The sequence below is a fragment of the Phyllostomus discolor genome, chromosome 2 (assembly GCF_004126475.2).
Source record: "Phyllostomus discolor isolate MPI-MPIP mPhyDis1 chromosome 2, mPhyDis1.pri.v3, whole genome shotgun sequence".
Classification (NCBI taxonomy): domain Eukaryota; kingdom Metazoa; phylum Chordata; class Mammalia; order Chiroptera; family Phyllostomidae; genus Phyllostomus; species Phyllostomus discolor.
Genome location: NC_040904.2, coordinates 136,327,865 through 136,350,513, shown reverse-complemented (window position 1 = coordinate 136,350,513; position 22,649 = coordinate 136,327,865). Strand labels below are relative to the sequence as shown.

General features: G+C 33.6%; 1 protein-coding gene across 4 annotated transcripts in view; it reads left to right on the top strand.

The window, feature by feature from the left end:
- LRRIQ1 (leucine rich repeats and IQ motif containing 1) overlaps positions 1–22,649 on the top strand; it is a 229,395-nt gene that overhangs the window by 25,320 nt on the left and 181,426 nt on the right. For all 4 annotated transcript variants that reach the window (XM_036018605.1, XM_036018604.1, XM_028532854.2 and 1 more), the window contains 2 exons: positions 10,733–10,885; positions 12,898–13,048. In XM_036018605.1, the coding sequence (XP_035874498.1) occupies positions 10,733–10,885; positions 12,898–13,048 (304 nt within the window). The remainder of the gene's footprint in view (positions 1–10,732; positions 10,886–12,897; positions 13,049–22,649) is intronic.

The window sequence follows — 22,649 nt, the reverse complement described above, 5'->3', positions numbered from 1 at the left end:
GACATTTCAGTTTCTCCCTGTATGCCACTGGTGCCTTTCAAGCAGCTATCCCAGTGTTGGAGCTCAGAGGGAATGTGTCTGATTAAGTCTGTGTGTGGGTTCTTTAGGAAGAACTGCTTGGAAATCCAGAAGTTTCTTCCACCAACACAGTCCCCACTGGTTTTTGCAGCCAGAAATTATGGGGGCTTATTTTTCTGGCACTAGAAACCTGTGCTGGGGGGCCTGGTGTAGGCCTAGGACTCCTTATTCTTAAGATATTTGTCCTGAATTTTTACTCCCCACATGTGGATGTGGTTGGGACCATTCCATGTCTCCATCACTCCACCAGTCTGGATGGATGTGGTTTCTTTAATTCCATAGTTGTCACCTTCCATTTAATTTGATTTCTGAAGGTTCTGAATGATGGTTGTTCTATATTTTGGTTGTAATTTTGATGTGGTTGTGCAAGGAGGCATGCCATGTTTACCTATGTTGCCATCTTGACCAGAAGTTTATTTGTATTTAAAGCTTGTGTTTAAGAGCCTTATAATTGCTATTAAGCTTCTAAGATGGAGGCTTCTGGGAATGTAAGGTTGAATTAGAATAGGAAATTCCCAATTGATATTGAGTGAGGAGTTTACTTTAGTCTTTTTTACATTATTGTTATTCTATTACAGTTGTCCCAAATTTTCCCTTTGCCCTCCTATGCCAAGCCTACCTCAATCCCCACACCATTCTCCATGTCCATGGTTCATTCATACATGTTCTTTTTCTAGTCCTTTCCTCTTCTTTCCATCATTTCCTCCTTCCCGCTCCCCTCTGGTCACTGTCAGTTTGTTCCATGTTTCCACATCTTTGGTTTTATTTTGCTCATTAGTTTATTTTGTTCATTAGATTCCTCTTATAAGTGAGATCATACGGTGTTTGTCTTTCACCAACTGGCTTATTTCATTTAACATAATACTCTCCAGTTCCATCTCCTGTTGTAAAAAGTGGAAGTTCCTTCTTCCTTTCTGCTGCATAGTATTCCATTGTGTAAATGTACCACAGTTTTTTGTTCCACTTATCTACTGATGGGCACTTTGACTACTTCTAGCACTTGGTTATTGTAAATAGTGCTGCTATGAACATTGGGGTGTGTCAGTTCTTTTAATTGGTATTTCTGGAGTCTTAGGATATATTCCCAGCAGTGGAATCCGTGGTCAGTGGCAGTTCCATTTTCATTTTTTTTCAGGAAATTCTGTACTGTTTTCCACAGTGGCTGCACCAGTCTGCATTCCCACCAACAGTGCACTGGAGTTCTTTTTTCTCTACAACCTTGCCAGCACTTGTTCTTTGTTAATTAATGATAGCCATTCTCAGAGGTGTAAGGTATATCAGGATATCTCGTGGTTTTAATTTGCATTTTTCTGATAACTAGTGATGCTGAGCATCTTTTCATATGTCTATGTGCACTCTGTATGTTCTCCTTGGAGAAATGTCTGTTCAGGTCCTTTGCCCATTTAATAATTGGATTTTCTTCCTGGTGTTGAGTTGTATGAGTTCTTTCTATATTTTGGAGGTTAAAGCCTTGTCTGATGTATCATTGGCAAATATGTTCCCCCCTACAGTTGGTGATGGTTTCTTTAGCTGTGCAGAAGCTTTTTGATTTGATGTAGTCCCATTTGTTTATTTTTTCCTTTATGTCCGTTGCCCTAGGAGATATATCAGAAAAATATTGCAATGTGAGGTATCTGACATTTTACTGCCTATGTGCTGCTAGGACGTTTATGGTATCAAGATTTACATTTAAGTCTTATCTATTTTAACTTTATTGTGGTATATGGTATAAGTTGGTGGTTTAGTTTCTTTCTTTTTTTTTTTTTTTTGCATGTACCTTTCCAGTTCTCCCAACACCATTTATGAAGACACTGTTTTACTCCATTGTACGCTCATGCCCCCTTTGTCAAATATTTATTGACCATAGATAGATACTTGGGATTATTTCTGGGCTCTTATTCTATTCCATTGACCTATGTGTCTTCTTATACCAGTACCAGACTGGTTTGATTACAGTGGACTTGTAGTGTAGTTTGATATCAGGTATTGTGATCCCTCTAAGTCACAGTTGGCAAACACAAGGCCCATGGGCCATATCCGGCCCTCCACCTTCTTTTCCTTGGCCCAGCACCTTGTTTCTACCCAGTGGCAGCCCTGACCTTGTTGCCCCTAGTTATGAAGTAGTTACATTTATACAGTCCTAAAATTACATTCAGACCGTTGAAGGCAACCTCGAGGCTGATGTAGCCCTCGATGAAAATGAGTTTGACATGCCTGCTCTAAGTTTATTCTTCTTTCTCAAGATTGCTGAGGCTATTTGAAGTCATTTTTGGTTCCATATCAATTTTTGGAGTATTTGTTCTCAATCTGTGAAATATGTCATTAGTATTTTAATAGGGATTGCATTGAATATATGGATTTATTTGGGTAATATGGACATTTTAATAATGTTAATTCTTCCAAACTATGAACACGGTATATACTTCCATTTACTTGTACCTTCCTCAGTTTCTTACTACAGTTTTCTATAGTTATTTGAGTACAGGTCTTTTACCTCTTTGGTTAAAGTTATTCCTAGGTATTTTATTTTTCCTGTTGCTATAGTAAATGGGATATCCCCCACCCCAGTTTCTTTTTCTTATAGTTCATTGTTGTACAAATATGCCATTGAATTCTGAATATTGACTGTGTATCCTGCTGCTTTGCCAAATTCACTTATTAGGCTTTGTAGTTTTTTGGTGGAGACTATAGGGTTTTCTATATGTACACTATTATGTTGTCTGCAACGAATGACAGTTCTTTTTAAAGGAACTAGGAAATCAGGAGGTGTTAGTTTGACTTTTCATTTTTTTTAAAGACTTTATTTATTTTTAGAGAGAGGAGAAGGGAAGAAGACAGAGAGGGAGGGAAACATCGATTGGTTGCTTCTTGGATGCTCCCAACTGGGAATGTGGTCCTCAACCCGAGCATATGCCCTGACTGGGAATTGAACCAGTGACCTTTTCATTTGCAGGCTGGCACTGAATCCATTGAGCCACACCAGCCAGGGCAAATAATGACCATTTTAATTCTTCTTTTCCAATTTGGATGCCTTTTATTAATTTTTCTTGTCTGATCACTGTGGCTAGAACATCCAGTACTATGTTGAATAAGAGTGGTGAAAGCATCCCTTGTCTTGTTCCTGATCTTAAGGGAAAAGCTTTTAGTTTTTGCCTGTTGAATATAATGTTGGCTATAGGTTTCTCATATATAGCTTTTATCATGTTGAGATATGCTCCCTCATTTCCCACTTAGCTGAGTGTTTTTATCATAAATGGGTGCTGTACCTTATCAAATGCTTTTTCAGCATCTATTGATATGATCATGTGGTTTTTGTCTTTCACTTTGTTTATGTAGTGTATTATGTTTATTGATTTGTGAATACTGTTCCATCCTTGCATCCCTGGGATGAATCCCACTCAGTCATGATGTATGATCTTTTTCATGTATTACTGGATGTGGCTTGCCAATATTTTGTTGAGGATTTTAGCATGTATGTTCATCAGAGAGATTGACTTGTAATTTTCTTTCTTTGTTCTGTCTTTACCTGTTTTTGGAAATAGGATAATACTGGCCTCATAAAAGGAGATTGGAGTCTTCCCTTTTCCTGAATTTTTGTAATAGTTTGAGAAGGATAGGAGTTAATGCTTCTTTAAATGTTTGGTAAAATTTGTCTATGAAGCCAATTCTAGGGCTTTTGTGTGCTGGGAGTTTTTTGATTACTACTTCAGTTTCACTAGATATTATCAGTCTATTCAGACTTTCTGCTTCCTGATTCAGTTTTGGAAGATTGTATGTTTCCAGAAATTTATCCATGGTTGCCCGGGTTGTCAAATTTCTTGGCATGTAGTTGTTCATAGTAATTTCATACAATCCTTTGTATTGCTGTGGTATCAGTTGTAACTTCTCCTCCTTCATTCTGATTTTATTTATTTGGTTCTCCCTCTTTTTTCCTTGATGAGTCAGGTTAAAGATTTGTCAATTTTGTTTATTTTTTCAAAGAATTAGCTCCTGGATTTATTGATCCTATGTATTGTTTTTTTTTTTTTTTTAGTCTCTGTGTAATTTAATTCTGCTCTGATCTTGATTATTTCTTTCCTCCTACTCACTCAGGACTTTGTCCCTGTAGTTCTTGTAGATGTTAGGTTAGGCTGTTTGAGATTCATTTTGTCTTTGAGTAGGCCTGTATTGCTCTGAACTTCCCTCTGAATTTTCTTTAGTCTTGAGGCACAGCACCACCTAGTGGCTTTTTTTGGAATGAAATTGATTTTACTGTACTTGACGAGTGCTGTGAAAACAAGACTAACAATAGAAGCCTCTAGTTATTTCCTTAGAAACATAAGTATTTGGCAGTGTAAACTTAGTGGATATATGCATGAACTTTAAAATAGCTGTCACCAAGTGCTACTAATTTTCTATGTTTATGGAGCCCATAGTTTCAATCAAAATTAAGTCAGGAACCTAATCAATGTGTAGAAAAACAGGGAAGAATATTTAAAATAGTGGAATACCAAAAAGTACTTAATGATTAAAAAAACATGTATTTGACTAGGGTCTTAAACTCAAATGTATTTAGTAAAATTTTTTTAGTTTTTTCATATAGGCAGATGCCTATGAAACATTCAATTGTTACATATGTATTATTTTATTGGTCAGTATTTACTGTTGGAACAAAGGGACAGATACAAAACCTGGTCTTTGTGCTCAGGGAGCTTACTGTAGTAGAGAAAGAGGTATTAAATAAATGTACAGGTAAATATAGATCTTGATAATTACTGTAAATAAGATTTCAGAGTATTCTGTGAGAAGATAAGACAGTGTGGTTTAGAGAGATCTCTGGGATGTAAAAGAACAGTGTAAAGAACAAGCAATCCTTCAAAGTGCCCTGTCTTTCCTAAGTTATGCATCTGCCATATCCGTCAGATCTACAGGGGTGCGTATACAATCTTTCTGAGCTCTTCGGTTTTTCATCTTTGTCTATGTTATTTTGGGAACCATTCTTTTTCTACTTTCCGAAAAATGTGCCTGCAGGCTCTCTTAAGTAATGACATAGCTACTAACTATTTTATTTAAATTAATTTTTCTAGTGAATATCTGTTTGGGGTAAGCATGAGTGACAGCTTCACATCTACAATGTATTTGTTTCAAAAGTTGTTTCAGTGCAGTTGTAAAAGTGAAGTTAAGGCAGCGGCAGTGGTGCGTGCCTTCACCGTGGGTCTCTTCTGTCTGAAGAGAAGAGCACTGAGTGGGTTAAAATGTGTGAACCCCTGTCTCCTGAGTGTTTCTTCTCCTGTCCACCCAGTTTCTTCTGTGGAACTCTAGATAGTTTATATAAAGTGAGAATTAACCCTTTGTTTTACTTCTTAGAGCATAACCTCCCAAACTGATGTATATGCAGGTTACCTGGTTGTTGATCCAGACTTATTAGGTCTGTTGATCAGCTGTGGAGGATACCGGCCAGCAGTATCCATCTCAGCTGCGGATGTTTGTCAACACGCGAGAAAAACATACACAGAGACAAACAGGTCCTGTCGGGGGAATAGGAACAGCAGGGCCACCCCTCATGTGGAGAGTGCCTTGGCCACCCTCTCTCCAGGAGGTCGCCGCTGGGCCACCCTCTCTGGTAGGGAGAGCGCCCCAGTCCCCCTCCGGAGAGGCTTTCTATTGGTTTCATTTGAATAAGAATTCAGGTAAAAGCTCATTACTCATTGCTAGGAAGTAAGGATCAAAGAATAGATAACAAGGAACTCTGAGGGTCTATTTTGAGTCAGGGTCAAAGAGCTGTAAGACTTACTTCAAGGAACAAACTTACTTCTTCCTTGGACCATTATCATTCAACTGAGAGCATTCTAAACAAAGCAGATTTCACAGGATCTTACATATTCTTTCTTAGGCCTGATCACCCGGGGAACCCGCCCTTTTCAGCACAGAGCTGCACCACCCTGTCATTGTTTCAGGCTTAGGTGGAGCAAGGGAACTAAGGCAACCAAGAGATAAGGAGATTTTCTCCCAGACGCTGAGGACTCAGGCTATGTCAAAGCCGAGGAGCGAGGGTCCATCACCCCCTTTTGCTGTAGCTCCTAAAGTCCTTCCTTGGGGGCCTCCCACGTGATCGTGCCTGTCTTAGGTCATTCCCCCCTTGGGGAATCTTACCTGTCTTTGGCTAACCGACCAAGCTTTGGGGTTCAGTTATGAATGAAGCAGCAAAAGCGGCATTCCTGCCAGGGAGATAAGCTTTTGTCTCCTTGCTGGCTTACAGTTCCAAGGGTGTTCCCTTAGCCTTAGCCTAGGCAGGGGTTACAGCTTCTGATACCAGGCAGGGCAGTTCCCAACAACCAGCTGCAATGCTCTGCATTTTCACAGTGACCCTGGGTGATGATGGTGGTGCTGGTCCATCGACAAACTGGAATGGGAGTGTTCTACAGGATCCTGTAATTCTGACAAGTAGTTTAAGCAGCTATTTCAAACATTTAACTTTTCTTTGAAGCCTCAAAATATATATGATAGAGATAAAAAAATATGAGAATGTACAATATAAATATTGAAGTGTTGTAAAATATCATCTTGTAATGACTCTCACAGCTTATCATGGTGTCTTCATTCACCACTGCTGCTGACCTATGACTCACTTTATTACTTTGATTTCTTAATCTCTTATCTTTGCATCTTTGTTCTTATCTTGATCAACCATTGCCATAATTAAAAGGTCCTTCTGGAGAGAACCTTTAGAAAAGAAAAGTTTACTCTTCTTGAATTTCACCCAATAATGAATTCACTTTGCTTATATAATTTCTCACTTGGAGGAGCCTTTAGGACACAAGTCAGTTTCTTGTCCATATTTGTTTATGTATTGCCAGGTGAATAGTGATTTTAATTGCTTGACTGGAATGGATGAATAGGAGGATGGATATATGGATGGATAAATAAATCTAGGTAATTGTTCATCTTATCTCCATATCGTTACTAGCTTCACAGTTTTGATGAAGTATATTGATTAAAAAAGAAATTAATATAAATTACTTGAGTGTAATTTATTTAATAAAGTACTAACAAGCCCTGTATCAAGTAAGGTCTGGGTTCTAACTTTATTTTTGCTGTCTACTGACAGTGTTACCTTGGGTAAGGTTCTTGAGCCTCTATTTTGTCTTCTATGAAATGGGAAGAGCAGTACACACTTTATAGGACTGTTCAGTTTAAAATACAATATATGAAGAATACAGTCTAGAGCTCCTGATATATAGCATAGTCATTGTCAAACATGGATTTCAAGTATATGAAGAAAAAGGCAATTGGATTTTTGGAAGCTGCTTAATATATTTCATGAAAGAAGTTCTTAAACTGAAAATTCTGAAACATCTACTTTATGTGATAATATCATAAAAGGATATGACTGAAAATCAGTGATTATTGACAGCTAATATATTTTAATTTTTCCTAGTGTCCCTCCCTCCCTCCCTCCCTTCCTTCTACATCTTATGATAATTTGCTTTAAATAGCACCACCAAAAAGGGTACTAAGCTTAAGGATTTTTTTTTATATAATTTTATAATATGGCACAAATTATAACAGTTTAGTTGCTGATTAGCTTTTAGACCACAATGTCTCACCTCCCTTATACAAGACAAATTATAATAAACTGGATTTACGTGAAGTTGGATTCTCTTTCACTTAATCCACTAATCATACCTTGCATTCAGTCTTTGCATCTATTTTTAAATAAAACAATATTATTTCTTTAGGTTCAACAGATTTGAGATGTGGTACTGAACAGGTGTTCTGCAAAAAGCAAAATACAGCCATTGTTTTCATTACTTTTGTAGTTGTAGTTTACCATAGATGATCGACGCTCCTTGGATTGAACTCAAGAATAATTGGTAATGAACTTGCATTCACACACACACACACACACAAAATGACATTTTCTGAAGTAATAATGGCACGCATATATATGTACACATGACACATATACCACACATGTAAACAGCACATATGCCATTTGACACATACATGATGTATACGCCATCCACACATCAACCTATGTTTACCTATATGGTATATATGCCATTTACATGCATCTGTCATATATGTGTGTGTGGCATATACATATATATGGCATATATATGTCATTTTGTGTACCTCAGGCTGTCAAGGATGTTTGGGGAAATAGAGATGATTAAGTGGAGAACTGTCTTGTGATTTTTAGTTAAAATACAAATAAATGAGTCGCATGGATTCTATAGGGGAACAGTACATTTTCAATTCATGAAAAATATTATTTTTTCAAACATTTTTATTACCCTTTATAAGAGAAGGAAGCTATGAATGCTGTAAATATATATTTAGTTTGCCACAGGAATAGTGCAGTTTGTTCATTCATTTATTGAGGAAATATTTTGTGAACATTCACTGGGCCTCCAGTTGCTCTTTCTCAGGTTGACCATAGGGTAAAATGATGAACACCTCTGAGAACTAATTCTATATTTTTACTTTTTGGCCATTTCATTTATTTGATTCTTGAAATGCAGTTATCAATAAATAATTAATCTAAGACATTATGTTGATCTCATTTGTGTGGATGAATGTAGAATGGAGTAGTGAATAAATTGCTATATCACAAGGAAATTTTTTAAAGTTTTGGGTAAAAGGGAGAAGGGAATATTATGAACTGCCGTATATGCAAACATTGATGCCACAAACGAGGGCATGGCAGCAGCTGTTTCTCCTGGACCGTAACTGCCACTTCAAATAACTGGAACTTACTTGTGTTTATATGTTTAACTGTAAGTAACATATTACTAAATCAGGCAGAGTAATATAAATTATAAAGCAGAGTAGCATTTGTTACTATAAAGTTGCAGTTGTAGAGTTTTCAGTTTTTAAGTGCTCAATTCTAAACACTATTTAGAATTTCCAGTGATGGAATTTCCAGTATTTCCTGGTGGACAAATTAAATGGACCTTACACAGCAGTTATCTTGTCACAAATGGATGAATAATTTTCCTTGTAAAATTACAAAAATATTTGTTTCGAGTCATTGCAGATTTATTCCTCAGTTACAGTTGACATGCAATATTACATTAATTTCAGGTGTACAATATAGTGCTTAGACATTTATTTACTTTACAAAAATGATTACCCCAATAAATCTAGTTCCCATCTGATGCTACACACAGTTATTACAATACTATTGATTATATTCCTTATGCTGTACTCTACATCCCTGTGAATATCTTAGTAACTGTCAATTTGTACTTAATACTTTTCACCTTTTCCACCCATTCCCCAACTCCTTCCCATCTGGCCACCACCAGTTTGTTCTCTGTATCTGTGAGTGTGTTTTTGTTTTGTTTGTTTATTTTGTTTTTTAGATTCCACAAGTGAAATTATATGGTATCTGTATTTCTCTATCTGAATTACTACTTATTTTGGTCTTCCTTGTTACCTTTGTGATAGAATTCTCATCTACGATCACCTTTCCTTCTGCCTAAAATATATGCTGTAGGCACCTACATAGTTTCTTACTTTGTTTAAGTGTGAATGGATGTATTTTACCCTCATTCTTGAAAAATGTTTTCACTAAAAATGATATTTAGATTATGAATAATTGAGAAATTCCTGAAATAATTATGAAACTAAAATCTTTTATTCACCAAGTTAAAATACTGATTGTTGCTTTTCCTGCTTGAGCAAGGAGTAGACAATCACTTCTTTGTGTCTTCATGAATATATGGCCTTCCTATTCACTCACGTAAATGTGTAAATTAAAAACTTTTAGTTTAATATCTTGCACAGGAAATTTCAATATGAAGAACTTACTGAACTTAAAATTTTTATGTTTTCCAGATTTTTCTGAAGCAACAGTGCTTGTAATTTTAATTGAACAATTTTTGAATTTCTATTTTGAGTATGATACATGCTAGACTCATAAAGCTAGTAGTTTTTAAACTGTTATTCAGTATACGGGAAACCTGTCCTTAGGATTTTTGATGTGGTGATATGAAAGTATTCTTACTATAAAGTGATTTATATAGTTATTTCAGTGCATAGACTCAATTATAGTGAAAAAACAACACAGTACATTATTCCTCTGTCCTTTAATTTAGGTGAGAACTCTTGTTTAATAAGTGAAGTACTTTTCCATAATCCAAAAATATTTCTGACATATTCTTGTGTAATAAGAATTGTAGTCCTTAATATAACATGCCATAAAGTTGAGTACCTTCTTTGTTACTCAGTGTTCTTTAGTTCAAAAGACAAACCAAAAAGAAAGTTTCTTAAGAAAAAAGCTTAATGAAGTAATGAGTCTATAGTAATATATCAATAATATGAAATATTATAAATGTATGATCTTCAAATGTTTGAAATATAAAATTATTCATGATTTGTTTTACCACAGATACTATATGGTTGGTTATATTGCAATGCATTATTTAGTAGTAGGTAATGATTTATACCTTTCTAAGGTTAGAAGACTTGTAATAGAATGTTGTTTGTATTCTGTGGTTCAGGTCCAAGGTCTCATCAACTTCTGGTGTCAGACTCAGACTTAAAGCACAGAATCATCTCATCTGTACCAGACTCAGGTGGAGATGATATGCTCAGATGGAGTTCTCTGAACTCAGAGGTTATTACTGTTGGATAATGTTATGCATTCCAATTTTCTTGAATTCTCTAGGTTACAAGAGTAACGTTTCAAGATTTGCCAGGCTGTAGTCTTTCCACACTGGCAGAGTGTACAAATCTTCAGTTTCTCTCTCTTCAATGCTGTGGGTTAACTTCTTTGCACAGCCTCAATAATTGCAAAAAACTGAAGTACATTGATGTACAGGTATGTCTTCTATTCTCATTATTTATCTTGTAATAAAATATGATATGGATTTATCTTTACATTACATAAAAGATTATTTTTTAAAAACTTACTAAAAAAGCATGCAAATTATGTTGTAAAGAGATTAAGGGCCAGTGTTTCTGAGAACCACAGAGGGAAAATGATTAGGCAGTATGACCTGGACATTACTTAATCTCTATTTACTGATGATTATTCTTGTTAGCTTTTGCTATATAACAAATGACCACATTAGTTAGTAAATTAAACAACATCCCTTTTATTTGCCCATGGTTCTGGGGTCCATGAATTGAGACCAGGATTGTCTGGGCATTTCTTCTGCTTTTTGTTTTTATTGAGTCTCTTATATAATTTGCAATTTGAGCTGGGATGTCTAAAATACTTTCTTTCTATGATTGGCATCTTGGGAAGTTATCAATTCCTTAATAAGGACTCAGTTTTGCTCCATAATAATGGTTTTCTGTGACTCTTGATTCTGCCCACTGGACTTTTGACTCCATCTTCAAGGCATACTTCCTTGTCTCCAAGAAGTGCCCTTTTTGGCAACTGAGCATTTTTCCTAACCAGTTTCTTTCCTATAGAAGGTGTGGGGTGGGGCACCTAAAGGCTTCTTTTAATTTTGAATTATATTCTTTTCAGTTCAAACTGGTGGTGCTTTCACCAATATGATTTTCTTTTGAAACACTGTGGGCTTTATATGCTTCTTATTAAGTTCACTTCACTAGACAAGGCTATGCTCATAAATATTTTTGACAGGGATGCTGTGGACTATACCCTTAAGATTCTTAAAAATCCATTTATCTTTCTGAGGTCTTAAAAATCTAATTGCTGTTGTGTACTTGATATATGATCTTGACATTGAGGACAATGTACAAGGTCTGTCTAGAAAGTATCCAGCTATGTAATGTGAAAAATAGAGACGTTTATTGAAGAAGGTACAAGATACAAGAAATATTGTATATAGGACAATGATACCTCAGTCCCCTTCAAAGAAGGCACATTGGGACCTCACACAGCTATCTCAAATTCCATGAGATACCCTGTCATATTTTTCTGAATTTCATTGACAGTCTGAAATCTCTTCCCTTTCAAAGGTGATTTTGGTTTTTGGAAAAGCCAGAAGTTGCAGGGTGCCAAATGTGAGCTGTAGCGGGGGCTGAGTCACCTGGGTGATTCGATGTTTTGCAAAAAAACTGCACTAGATGTGATGCATGAGTAGGTGCATTGTCAGGATGAGGCTGCCAATCAGTTGCCCATAACTGTGGACTTCTGAATCATCTGAATTATTTCCACGGAGGAATGTTCAAGCTTAATGTAAAATTTGATACAGGTTCATTGCTCAACTTGCTCAGTAGACAGCCACACAGTACACATGTACTTGCTCAACTGCATCTACTGCCCCCACTCACTAGTACAGTGAAGTTGTCATTGTTCACACATGCACATCCCAGTCCACTCTCCTTGGCTGCCAGATTATACTGATGTCATACAAACCCTTCTTTTACATTAACAATGATTGGACTTTTTCTGGAGAGATCTCATATATGTATTGCAAAAATGCATATGTGTAGTGAAAGTACAAATCTATACATGAGGTATATACTTAATTCATGATCTTAGTGTTCTTGGAGGAGGAAGGAACTGAGGAAGGGAAGTGGGAGACTTCAGCCTTTTCAGTATTTGGTTTCTTTTAAATTACAGTTTTATATAGGAATTATGACCAAATGTTAACTCTTGTTCATTTAGATTGAAATATTTATATGATCCTCTATACTTTCTATATTTTAAAAGATTATTAATAAATACAAAGTCAATTACTTACTAGATTACTCAATGTATTTTTATCTAGATAATATAATATTCTGCATGGTTATCTTAAAAGTTAGAGATTTTAATATTTATCTGGAGATTATATCTCATCCTTTTTTTGCCAACTTTAATTTTTTAAAATAAGACAATGAATTAAAATCAATTACATTTGTTCTTTGTTTTAGGACAATAAGATTGAAACTATCAACTGTGAAAATTTGGAAAACCTCTGCATTCTTCTTCTTAATAAAAATCAACTGACTTCTTTGCATGGTTTGGATGGCTGCACTAATATCCAAAATCTTGAACTTTCACATAATAAAATCACTCGAATTGGTGAGAACAATGGAATTTGAGTATATAGACATTTATTTCTCATGATTATCTTTTGTTTAATTTATTTCTTTTAAAGTATACACCACCATCCGTAATTTGTTTATTGTATTTATGCCATACTTATTTACTTTTTTATTCTTATTTATTAAGGAAATAAAATAATTTGAAATCTATGTATAAAAAGAATATGCTCACTGACAAATAGGTAGCTGTTAGTAGCTTCTGCTATTAGCAGTATATTCACCTCCTTATTCCTTTTCTTGTAATCAGTAGTGATCTGAGCTCTACTGGGGAATATAATACCTAGTTTGGTGTCATCGTATTTTTATGAATTCTATGCTTTCTGGTGGGAACTGTTGTAACTGTTCCCTGGCAAACCCTTCCATCACTACTTTGCTTGCCTACGTACATCACTTGTACTCACTTTTTCTTTAGCTAAGGCTACTAATACCACCTAGAAGAAATAATTCACCTTTTTAATCTTCTCCATCTCTCCATTTGTATATCTGTATATACAGATATATACATGTATATCTATAGCTGTTTCCATCTTCATACTTTATAATCAATGTAAGTCAGCAACAGAACTGTTTGTTATTTGTTTGTTTAAAGCCAGTACTTCTATTTCTATGAATATACCTATTGGTCTCCTCTGGTACTTTACTCCATTATTTTATCTCCTGTCTTAGTCAAGTTTTCTATCACCTCATCTCTCTTACACTTTGCTGTCAAGTTTTGTGAGTGTTCTGTTCTTGCTCTCACTTGTTTACTACCCAACTTTTCTTTTCTACTGAATGAAATTAAACTTACTTCTATATCCTTTCCAGTATGATAATTCTAAAATAGAAATATATTTTTTACTACCTGGCTTAAACTTCTCTGTTATTTTTTTATTATTTAACTTGTGAAATTCTCAAGGGACTTGGTAGGGGCTTAAATAATGATTAATGAATAATCAAGGATTATCAAAAATAAGGAACTAGATAAAAACTTTACTCTGGTACAATGCTAATGACTTAAAGTTCTAGACCCACCAAAAGTACTGTCCTCCCACCTGCTCTGTCCTGTAGTCATTAGGAAAGTGATATGGACCAAAATGTGAGGTAGTGGTGTGAGAGTAGTTGGGGAGAAAAAGTAAGCCAATGTTCTGTGCTTAGGCTTGGTTCTCCTTGATATTAGTTTTATTTGTTTGGCTATTTTTCTTTTTTTAGTGTTGAAAATTTAAAACATTTACAAAATAAATACATGAAGATTCACATAACCGTATTCAACATTTGCTTCATTGTTTCATTTTTGTTTTTATTTTTTCTTTCTTAAAGTCAGTCTCAAAATTATATAATTTCACTCTTTCATGCTTTAGGAGATGGCTTTTACTAATACAGTTCATTCTTACTTAACCACAATGCATTGTGACATCTATTATAATTAATGGTGATACCTCATATCAACTGAATATCCATAATCCAATTTTCCCGTTTTTTCAAAATTATGAGTTGATTTGAAAAATAATACAACTTACATATTACCACGTATTATATTTACATAGTCTATGAAGTCTCTTAAATCTGCAGCAAAATCCTCCCACTTTTTCAACCCATGCTATGGATTCATTGCAGAACCTATATTAATTGTCCTATGCAGTGTCCCACATTCTGGATTTGTGTATTTACTTCTCTTTAGTGTCATTGCAATTGTTTTCTAATCCCTGCATTTACTGTAAATGGAACGTACCTCAACAGGTTTGATTGGATTCAAATTTAGTCATTTCAGCAGGATTTTTTCACAGGTGGTACTCTGTGCATCACATTGCCTTACACTAGGAGTCATATAATGTTTGCTTTCAATGGTGCTGCAGTTGACTTTGGGTACAGCTAGTAAGAGCCTAAACCCTCCATTATAAAGACCTCCACCAAGCTTTAGATATTATTTTTATCCATTGATTAATGTGGCCTGAATCAATTAATGCAATGGGGATGCAAAAAGTAAGTTTTCTAATTTGATCATTCCTACCATAATTCCTTCACTGTTATTGACATAAATACTTAAGTCTATAAATTTTCCTCTGAGTACTGCTTAGTCCACAACTTATGATATATAGGTATTTTCATCAGTTCTACAATTTTATGGTATATTTTATATTTTAGCTAAGATTTTACATTTCTGTATGGAAAGGACATTTTTGATGTTATTCTTTCTAGTATTATTGCATTATATTCAGAAAATGATTTTGTGCCATTTCTGTTTTTTGAAATTTACTGTGATTTTATAATATGTGGTCAATTTTCAGGAATGTTTTATGTGTACCTGAAAAGTAGGCTATTTATTTTTATTTCAATACAGAGTTTATATTGTCATCTGTAAGATCTACCTTAGTGATCACTTATTTTAGATATTTTTGTATTTACTTTGATGTACTTTGGACTGAGGAAGTTGAGCTAGTTTAAATTAGTCTTTTTATGTATTCTTTCTTTGGTTTCTGTTTAATGAATATTGCTCCGTACTGTTTCATAGATAGCTGTGTTATCTTCATTGTGAATTTAGCCTATAAAATTATGTTTTCTTTTTGGTCTCTTCAGTGCTTTTGGGACTAGATACTGTCTTGTATGATATAGTTTCTTTTTGTTTGTATTTGCCATTTTGGCCATTTAAAAACAATTTGTCTAATCTTTCTGAATCACTTTGTTTTAGGTATATACTTGTTTGCAGCATAGTTTGATCCCAGCATAAATGTTTTTCCCTCAAATAGACTATGGCCATTTGCATTTATTAATTCAGCTTACATAATTGGTCTCAGTAGTGTCATTGCACTCAGGATAATGCTCTTTTTTTTCTTGTGGGAGGCCTGTTGACAATGCCTGGCTTCTTCCCCCACTAAAGCACCTTCATTTCTTACTTATCCATTCACTTTTCTTGGATTCCCTCTGTGTGAGTGTGGATTCAGCCTAGATCCTTTTGGCCATGGATACTTACTGCCTCACTTAGAAAAAAAAAATCACCTTGTATTTCTTTATTTCCCATTTATACTGGAAGGATAGTTTGTGTGTATTTTTAATGGTTTTTTTTTTTTTTTTTGCTGTTTATGAAATTCTGGAGGAGGTATAGGGAGATTTGGATTTAGGCAGTCACAATCATCTCCCATTTTTTTAACTATGAGGAAAATATAGTTGTTCGCACAAAGCAAGCTTTTATTTTGCAGACATTTCAAGGAGCACTTGAAAGTAGCATAATGTATAGTATACTTCAATCTGTTTATTTGCCTGTGTTTTCTGCTTTAGGGCTACTCATGACTTATCCCATGTAGAAATACTGATACTTCTGATACAAAATTTTTATTTTAAAGTTTTAATTTAATATATATATATATATATAGAAATAATTTTGTTGTTGTTGGAATGGAGGCAAATGCATTGAAATGTATGTTACTGTATTGGCACACAGTGAAGCAAACTTTAAAAAAATTAAAAGGCTGTTTGTAAGAAGAAATGCTTGAACTCTCATTCACTTCATTTTCATTGCCAGCAGTGCTGTATGGGATTTTTTGTAGCCAGTGGATTTCCTGGGATAGGATATCTGCAAGATTTATGTGAAAACTGCCATCGTATTAATTGATATACCTGAGGTATCTCTATGTAGTAGTACAGAACTAACAAGGTAAAAGACATCTTTGCTGTCTGTTGGGTACAGTGAAAACACTGTATTTATTGAGTGTGAGTAGAATATACATAAGAAAGTAGATTTTCTGAAAACCAGTTGGAGTCTGTTTTTCATCTTCAGAAACTGCTTACCAAGATTCTGGTTGAGCTGAGTGAAAAGCATAGATTTTGTCTTTCAGTGATAAATTGATGCTGAAAACTCCTATGAAGGGGCACAAAGATAGATTTGTGTTTACAAATTAATAAGTTACTATTCTATGCTATATTTCTTAAGTAGATGAAACAAAATTGGAAGCAATGCCAGGTATTCTACATTTGTAGTTTCAAGTTTAATTTGTTTCTAATTCTTACTAAGCTATAGTTATTGCAATAGTTAGTATGTAAAGTTAGTGCTAAGTATTTTTTATTAGAAAACATCAATACACATTTTATTTGACCTTTGCATTTAAATGAACAGAAGAGCTACTGTGTAAGTTTAAGACAATTTATTGGAAATTACTCATGCTGAATATTTTCCATTCTAATGAAACTGTTTAATTGTAGAAACAAACACAATATCAAATATACTTTTTAAAAGTAGTTTAAAATTTAATTCTATGAATAAAAATTACAAAGTTAATATAGTTTTGTTATTGCCTTTAATATTTAAACATATATGCTGTGGGTATGGAAAGAGATGGTTTTAATTATTATTAATCATAACTAAAATATAAATTTAAATGTTATTTCTAAAGTATATACTGAGGTATAAATTATTCTCTGGCCAAAGGTAGTAAAAAAAATAAGCTATTATAATGGAGCTTATCGGGCCATATAAATTTTGTAGTAATTTAAAAAATATTGTGTACATTTTTATATAATTTTCTATGATTGGTTATATATTGGTAGCCAGTTTTTGATTATAGCATGTTTTGAATGTACAAAATAATTGCTCTAAGTTTATTAAGTTCATTAGGTTGATGATTTTAAAGATGGATTTCTTTAATCAAACAAGAGGTTTTATTATACTTTTTATTAATATAAAATGTTTTATGATCTTTTTTTTGAGTTACATGACTATCTTTTATAATTCAGTTAATTTGGGTGAATTGTAGTTTAAATGTTAAGGTTTTTTTATATTATTATTATATTTTATGCTTTCCTTTGCCTAAAATTTAGCACAAGTAAATTGTAGGCAAAAGTGGTAAGATATTTTGTTTTTACAAGTTATGTGGAAATGTATTTCTTGAAGGGATATTGTTATAGTGATTATTAGAGTTTACAAAACTGATCTATGGGAAATATTTTGTATTTTAAGTTAGTATTTTTGATTTAATTTTTTTTAATGAATAGCTAAAGCAAATGAAAAATAGGTGATATATAATTTATAATCTAGTTTTTTGTTCCTTCCATCTTTATGTGACATTTTTTGACTTTCTAGAAGAAACATTTGAAACTAAATTAATTTTGAAAAAATTATGAGGAATGGCAAAACCATTTTATAAATTTTATTTACAAAAAATACAACTTAAAATAGTAAATATATTAATAGATAACTTTTTACCACCTGACATTATTTTATTTGTTTTATCCATATTGATTCATTTACATCATATATTTGCTATGAGATAGGTACTGTTAAATCTTTATTTATTCATTTATTTTCAGTTAAGATAACTGAAGCACAGAGAGGTTCAGTAAATTGTCTAAGGTCACACAGTCAGCAAATGATAGAGTCAGGATTTGAAATTCAGCAGTCTACACTTGGTACCTAATCTTTGATTGCCTCCTTCTACTGATCCTCTAATAAATATGCATTTAGTATTTCAGGTTTTCATTTTTGTTATTATACCGTAGTGTGGTTCTTTATGCTGAAAAATCTAATGATTTAAAGGTTTATTCATTGATGAATTTACTAATGAAAAAATTTATTGAGCACTTATTATGTGCCAGCACTTTTCCAGGCAATAGAACACAACACTCCAATATTACTGAGGATGTAGTAATAAACAAAACAATTAAATATCCTGATTGTCACCAAGATTATCCTAGTGATAAATATTCATATAGAAAGAAAGAGATTAGGGGTAAATTGCTATATCTCATTCATTAAATATTGGTAAACATGAAAATAAGTATGATTTTAATGTGTAAGAGCAAATATTTTTATTTTTCTCATTTATGAAGCTTCTGATGTGCTATTATATGAAAACTTTAATCTGGAAAAATGTTCCTTTGATACCAGAAATTAATTTATTTATAAATTTCAGGTAATATATTCCTAAAAATATTGTAAATTGATAGAAATACTAAGAGGTTTTTTTTGTTTGTTTGTTTTTGTTCCTGCTTTATTTTCAGATCATACTGCTTTCTGGAAAAGTAACACTAGTATATAATAAGAACAAAGGGTACTGAAATAATTCAACATTTTCACATAGCTTTATTGCTGTGTTGTGTCTTATAGGGAAAATATGACTGGGTTAATTCTTGCTACCAAATGTTGTCTTTGGAACATTAGAAAAGTAGTGAAGTATAATAAAGCTCTGGATATTTTGCTTGTAGAAATGTTTTTTTTATTAGCTACTTAGTGAATTTTTTGGATTCCACTAGATGGTGCTAGCTTACTCTTTAGTTTTTAAAATTTTATTTAATTTTATTTTTTTAAATTAAATTTGTTAGGATGACACTGGTAAATAAGATTATAGAGGTTTCAAGTGTACATTTCTATGACTCATGATCTGTACGTTGCATCGTGTGCCCACCACCAAAAGGTCAGATCATGTGCCATCACCATGTATTGGGCCCCCATTCCTCTTTACTACCCTCACAACCTCCTTCCCTCTGGTAACCACTACGCTGTTGTCTGTGACTACGAGTTTCAGTTTTATGTCCCATATACGAATGAAAGCATATGGTTCTTAGTTTTTTCTAGCCTTATTTTATTTAGCAGGATATTCTCAAGGCCATCTATGTTGTTACAAATGGCAGTGTTTTATTTTTACTTATGGTGGAGAAGTATCCTGTTGTATATATGTACCACATCTTCTTTATCCAATCATCTGTTGAAGGACAATTTGTTTGTTTCCATGCTTTGGCCACCTTATATGAATAATGCTCTAATGAACATAGATGTATATATCTTCACAAATAAATATTTTCAAATTTTTTGGGGTAGAGAGATTGCTGGGTCATATTGTACTCTACTCTTAATTTTTTGAGGAACTTCCATGCTGTCGCCCGTAGTAACTATACCAGCTTATATTCCCACCAGCACTGACTGAGGGCTCCTTTTTCTCCACAACTTCTTCAACATTTTTCATTACTTGTCTAGGACTAGATGGCTTCATCAGTAAATCCTACCAAACTTTAAAAAAAGATTTGATACCTATTCTTCTCAAACTCGTGCAAGAAATTGAATAAAAGGCATGGTGGGATGAAAATGGAGACAGCTGTGTTTGAACAGCAGTAAAAAAAAAAAAGAGGCAATAGTTTCTAACACATTTTATGAGCCCTACATAACCCTGATACCAAAACCTGGCAAGGATAATATACAAAAAAAAAAAAAAAGGAAAACTGATCAATGTCTCTGATGAATGCAGATGCAAAAATCCTAAACAAAATACAAGCAAATCAAATACAACAATACATTAAAAATATGCATTATGATCATTCCAGGGGTACAAGGATGGTTCAACAAACATAAATCAATCAATGTAATATACCACATTAACAAAACAAATTATAAAAACCATACAATCTTATCAATAGATGCAGAAAAAACGTTTGATAAGATACAATCTCCATTTATAATTAAAAACTCAATAGAATGGGTATAGAAGGAAAGTACCTTAACATAATAAAGACCATTATGAAAAACCCTCAGCTAATATGTTCAATGATGAAAAACTGAAAGATTTTCTTCTAAAATCAGGAATAAGACAAGAATGTCCACTCTCACCTCTCTGATTCAATGTAGTACTGGAAGTCCTAGCAAAATCAATCAGGCAAGAGAAAGAAATAAAAGTCATCCAAATTGGGAATGAAGAAGTGTCACTTGTTGCAGATGACATGATCCTTTACATAGACAACCCTAAAGACTCCACAAAAAAACTATTAGAAACAATAAACAAATACAATAAAATTGCATGATAGAAAGTCAATGTATAAAAAAACACTGCATTTCTATGCAATAACAATGAAATTTTAGAAAAATATGAAAAAATTCCTTTTGCAATTATAGCAAAAAGAAGAAGAATACCTGGGACTAAACTTAAGGTATGTGGAAGACCTATAAACTGAAAACTACAAAGCATTATTAAAAGAGATTAAAAAAGACACTATGAAATGGAAAGATACTCTGTGTTCATGGATTGGCAGAATTAAATAGTTAAAATGTCCATATTACCCAAAGAAATATACAAATTTAATGCAATACCTATCAAAATCCCAATGACATTTTTTCAAGAAATAAAAAAAAATCATTGGATTTGTATGGAACCACAAAGGACCCCAAATAGCCAAAGTAATACTCTTTTGTTTTGAAATACAACACAATGCATAATACAAAGTTGAAAGGAATTTTACATATTTGTCAGTCTAGGGCTTCTTTGTTATAGATGAAGAAACAGACCCACATAGTTTTCATCTAACTCCTGGCAGAAGTGGGGTTAGAGTGCAAGTTTCCTGGTTCCTGTTTCAGTATTCTTCCCATTCAGCCTGTATCATCCTGAAGGACTACTGCACTGAAGTTTAAAAACCTCATCATGTTTATAGGTGACTGCCGAACATACTGAGCAGCTAAAGGAGATAGATGCTTACCAAATACTTCAGTGAAAAGCTCCAGCCTAATTTAACATTTTTACTTCGGCTGTTCCTTACAGGCAAGCCCCCCCTGCCCTCACCTCATGGCAGGAATGTTTTGTGAGACCATCAACTCATTTCCATGGAGGAATTAGATATTTGTAATACCCAAACACCATATTTGCCATGGGCAAGGGCCCTTTGAGGGGCAAACACTCTTGGCTTCAGTTTTATATTGTGGGACTTAGGAAACTTTTAAAGAGCTAATGAAGAACTTTGAAGCAGTAAATTCAAGAATATTTAAGCAATTCTTTATATATATTATACATAAATCTTTTTAGAGAGGCTCTTAAATATTTTTTGGCTATTGTTTGTTATGCTTTGTTTTGTCTTGGATGAGGAGTGGAAGAAATATCAGAAACTTTGCCTGGGAGAAAATAATTTTATTAGATATGTTGAAGAGCAATGATATTCTAAGGTAAGGCTTTCTGTAAGTCTGTTTTGCTCAGTTCTCATCCTTCATTTGACAGCAAACAATTTGTAATATTAAGAGAGGAAGGGTGGCAACTTATAATTTCCTTTCCGTGTAGATTTTTTCTTTTTATCCAACTTCATTGACTGATCAAATTACTGTTTAATCTGTTGTATATAGATGTTATTTTGAGCGTGTATTAATATCCTATTCCTTCTTTAAAGTTTAGCTTAAACATTGACATTTAGCACCATTTCTCTCTGAAGACTGATTTTGTCACCACAGTTACAGTTTTTAAACTCCTTGTTTTCATTAAGGATAATTGTTAGGGAACAATAATAAGAATCTTTTTTAGTACCCAACACATGAAAGTGTTATCAAACTCTACTTTAAAATACCATTTTTAATTCTCCCAATAACATGAAATCACTCCCACTCCACAAATTCAGGAACAAAGACTCAGATAAGTTAGCTAACTTGTTTATATTCATTTAGCCAGTTTTAGAATATGCATGATTATTGAAATTCAGGATTGCCTGCCTCAGAGCCTCTGAACTTTTCATTATACTATACTCTCTGTTGATTAAATGGTGTACTGAAAATGTTAGTGTGGTCATAGAGAAAATTATGTATATAACTCACATAGCGATGGTAGATTAGATATCTTTAAACTTATAGCCATTTTTTGCTGTATACA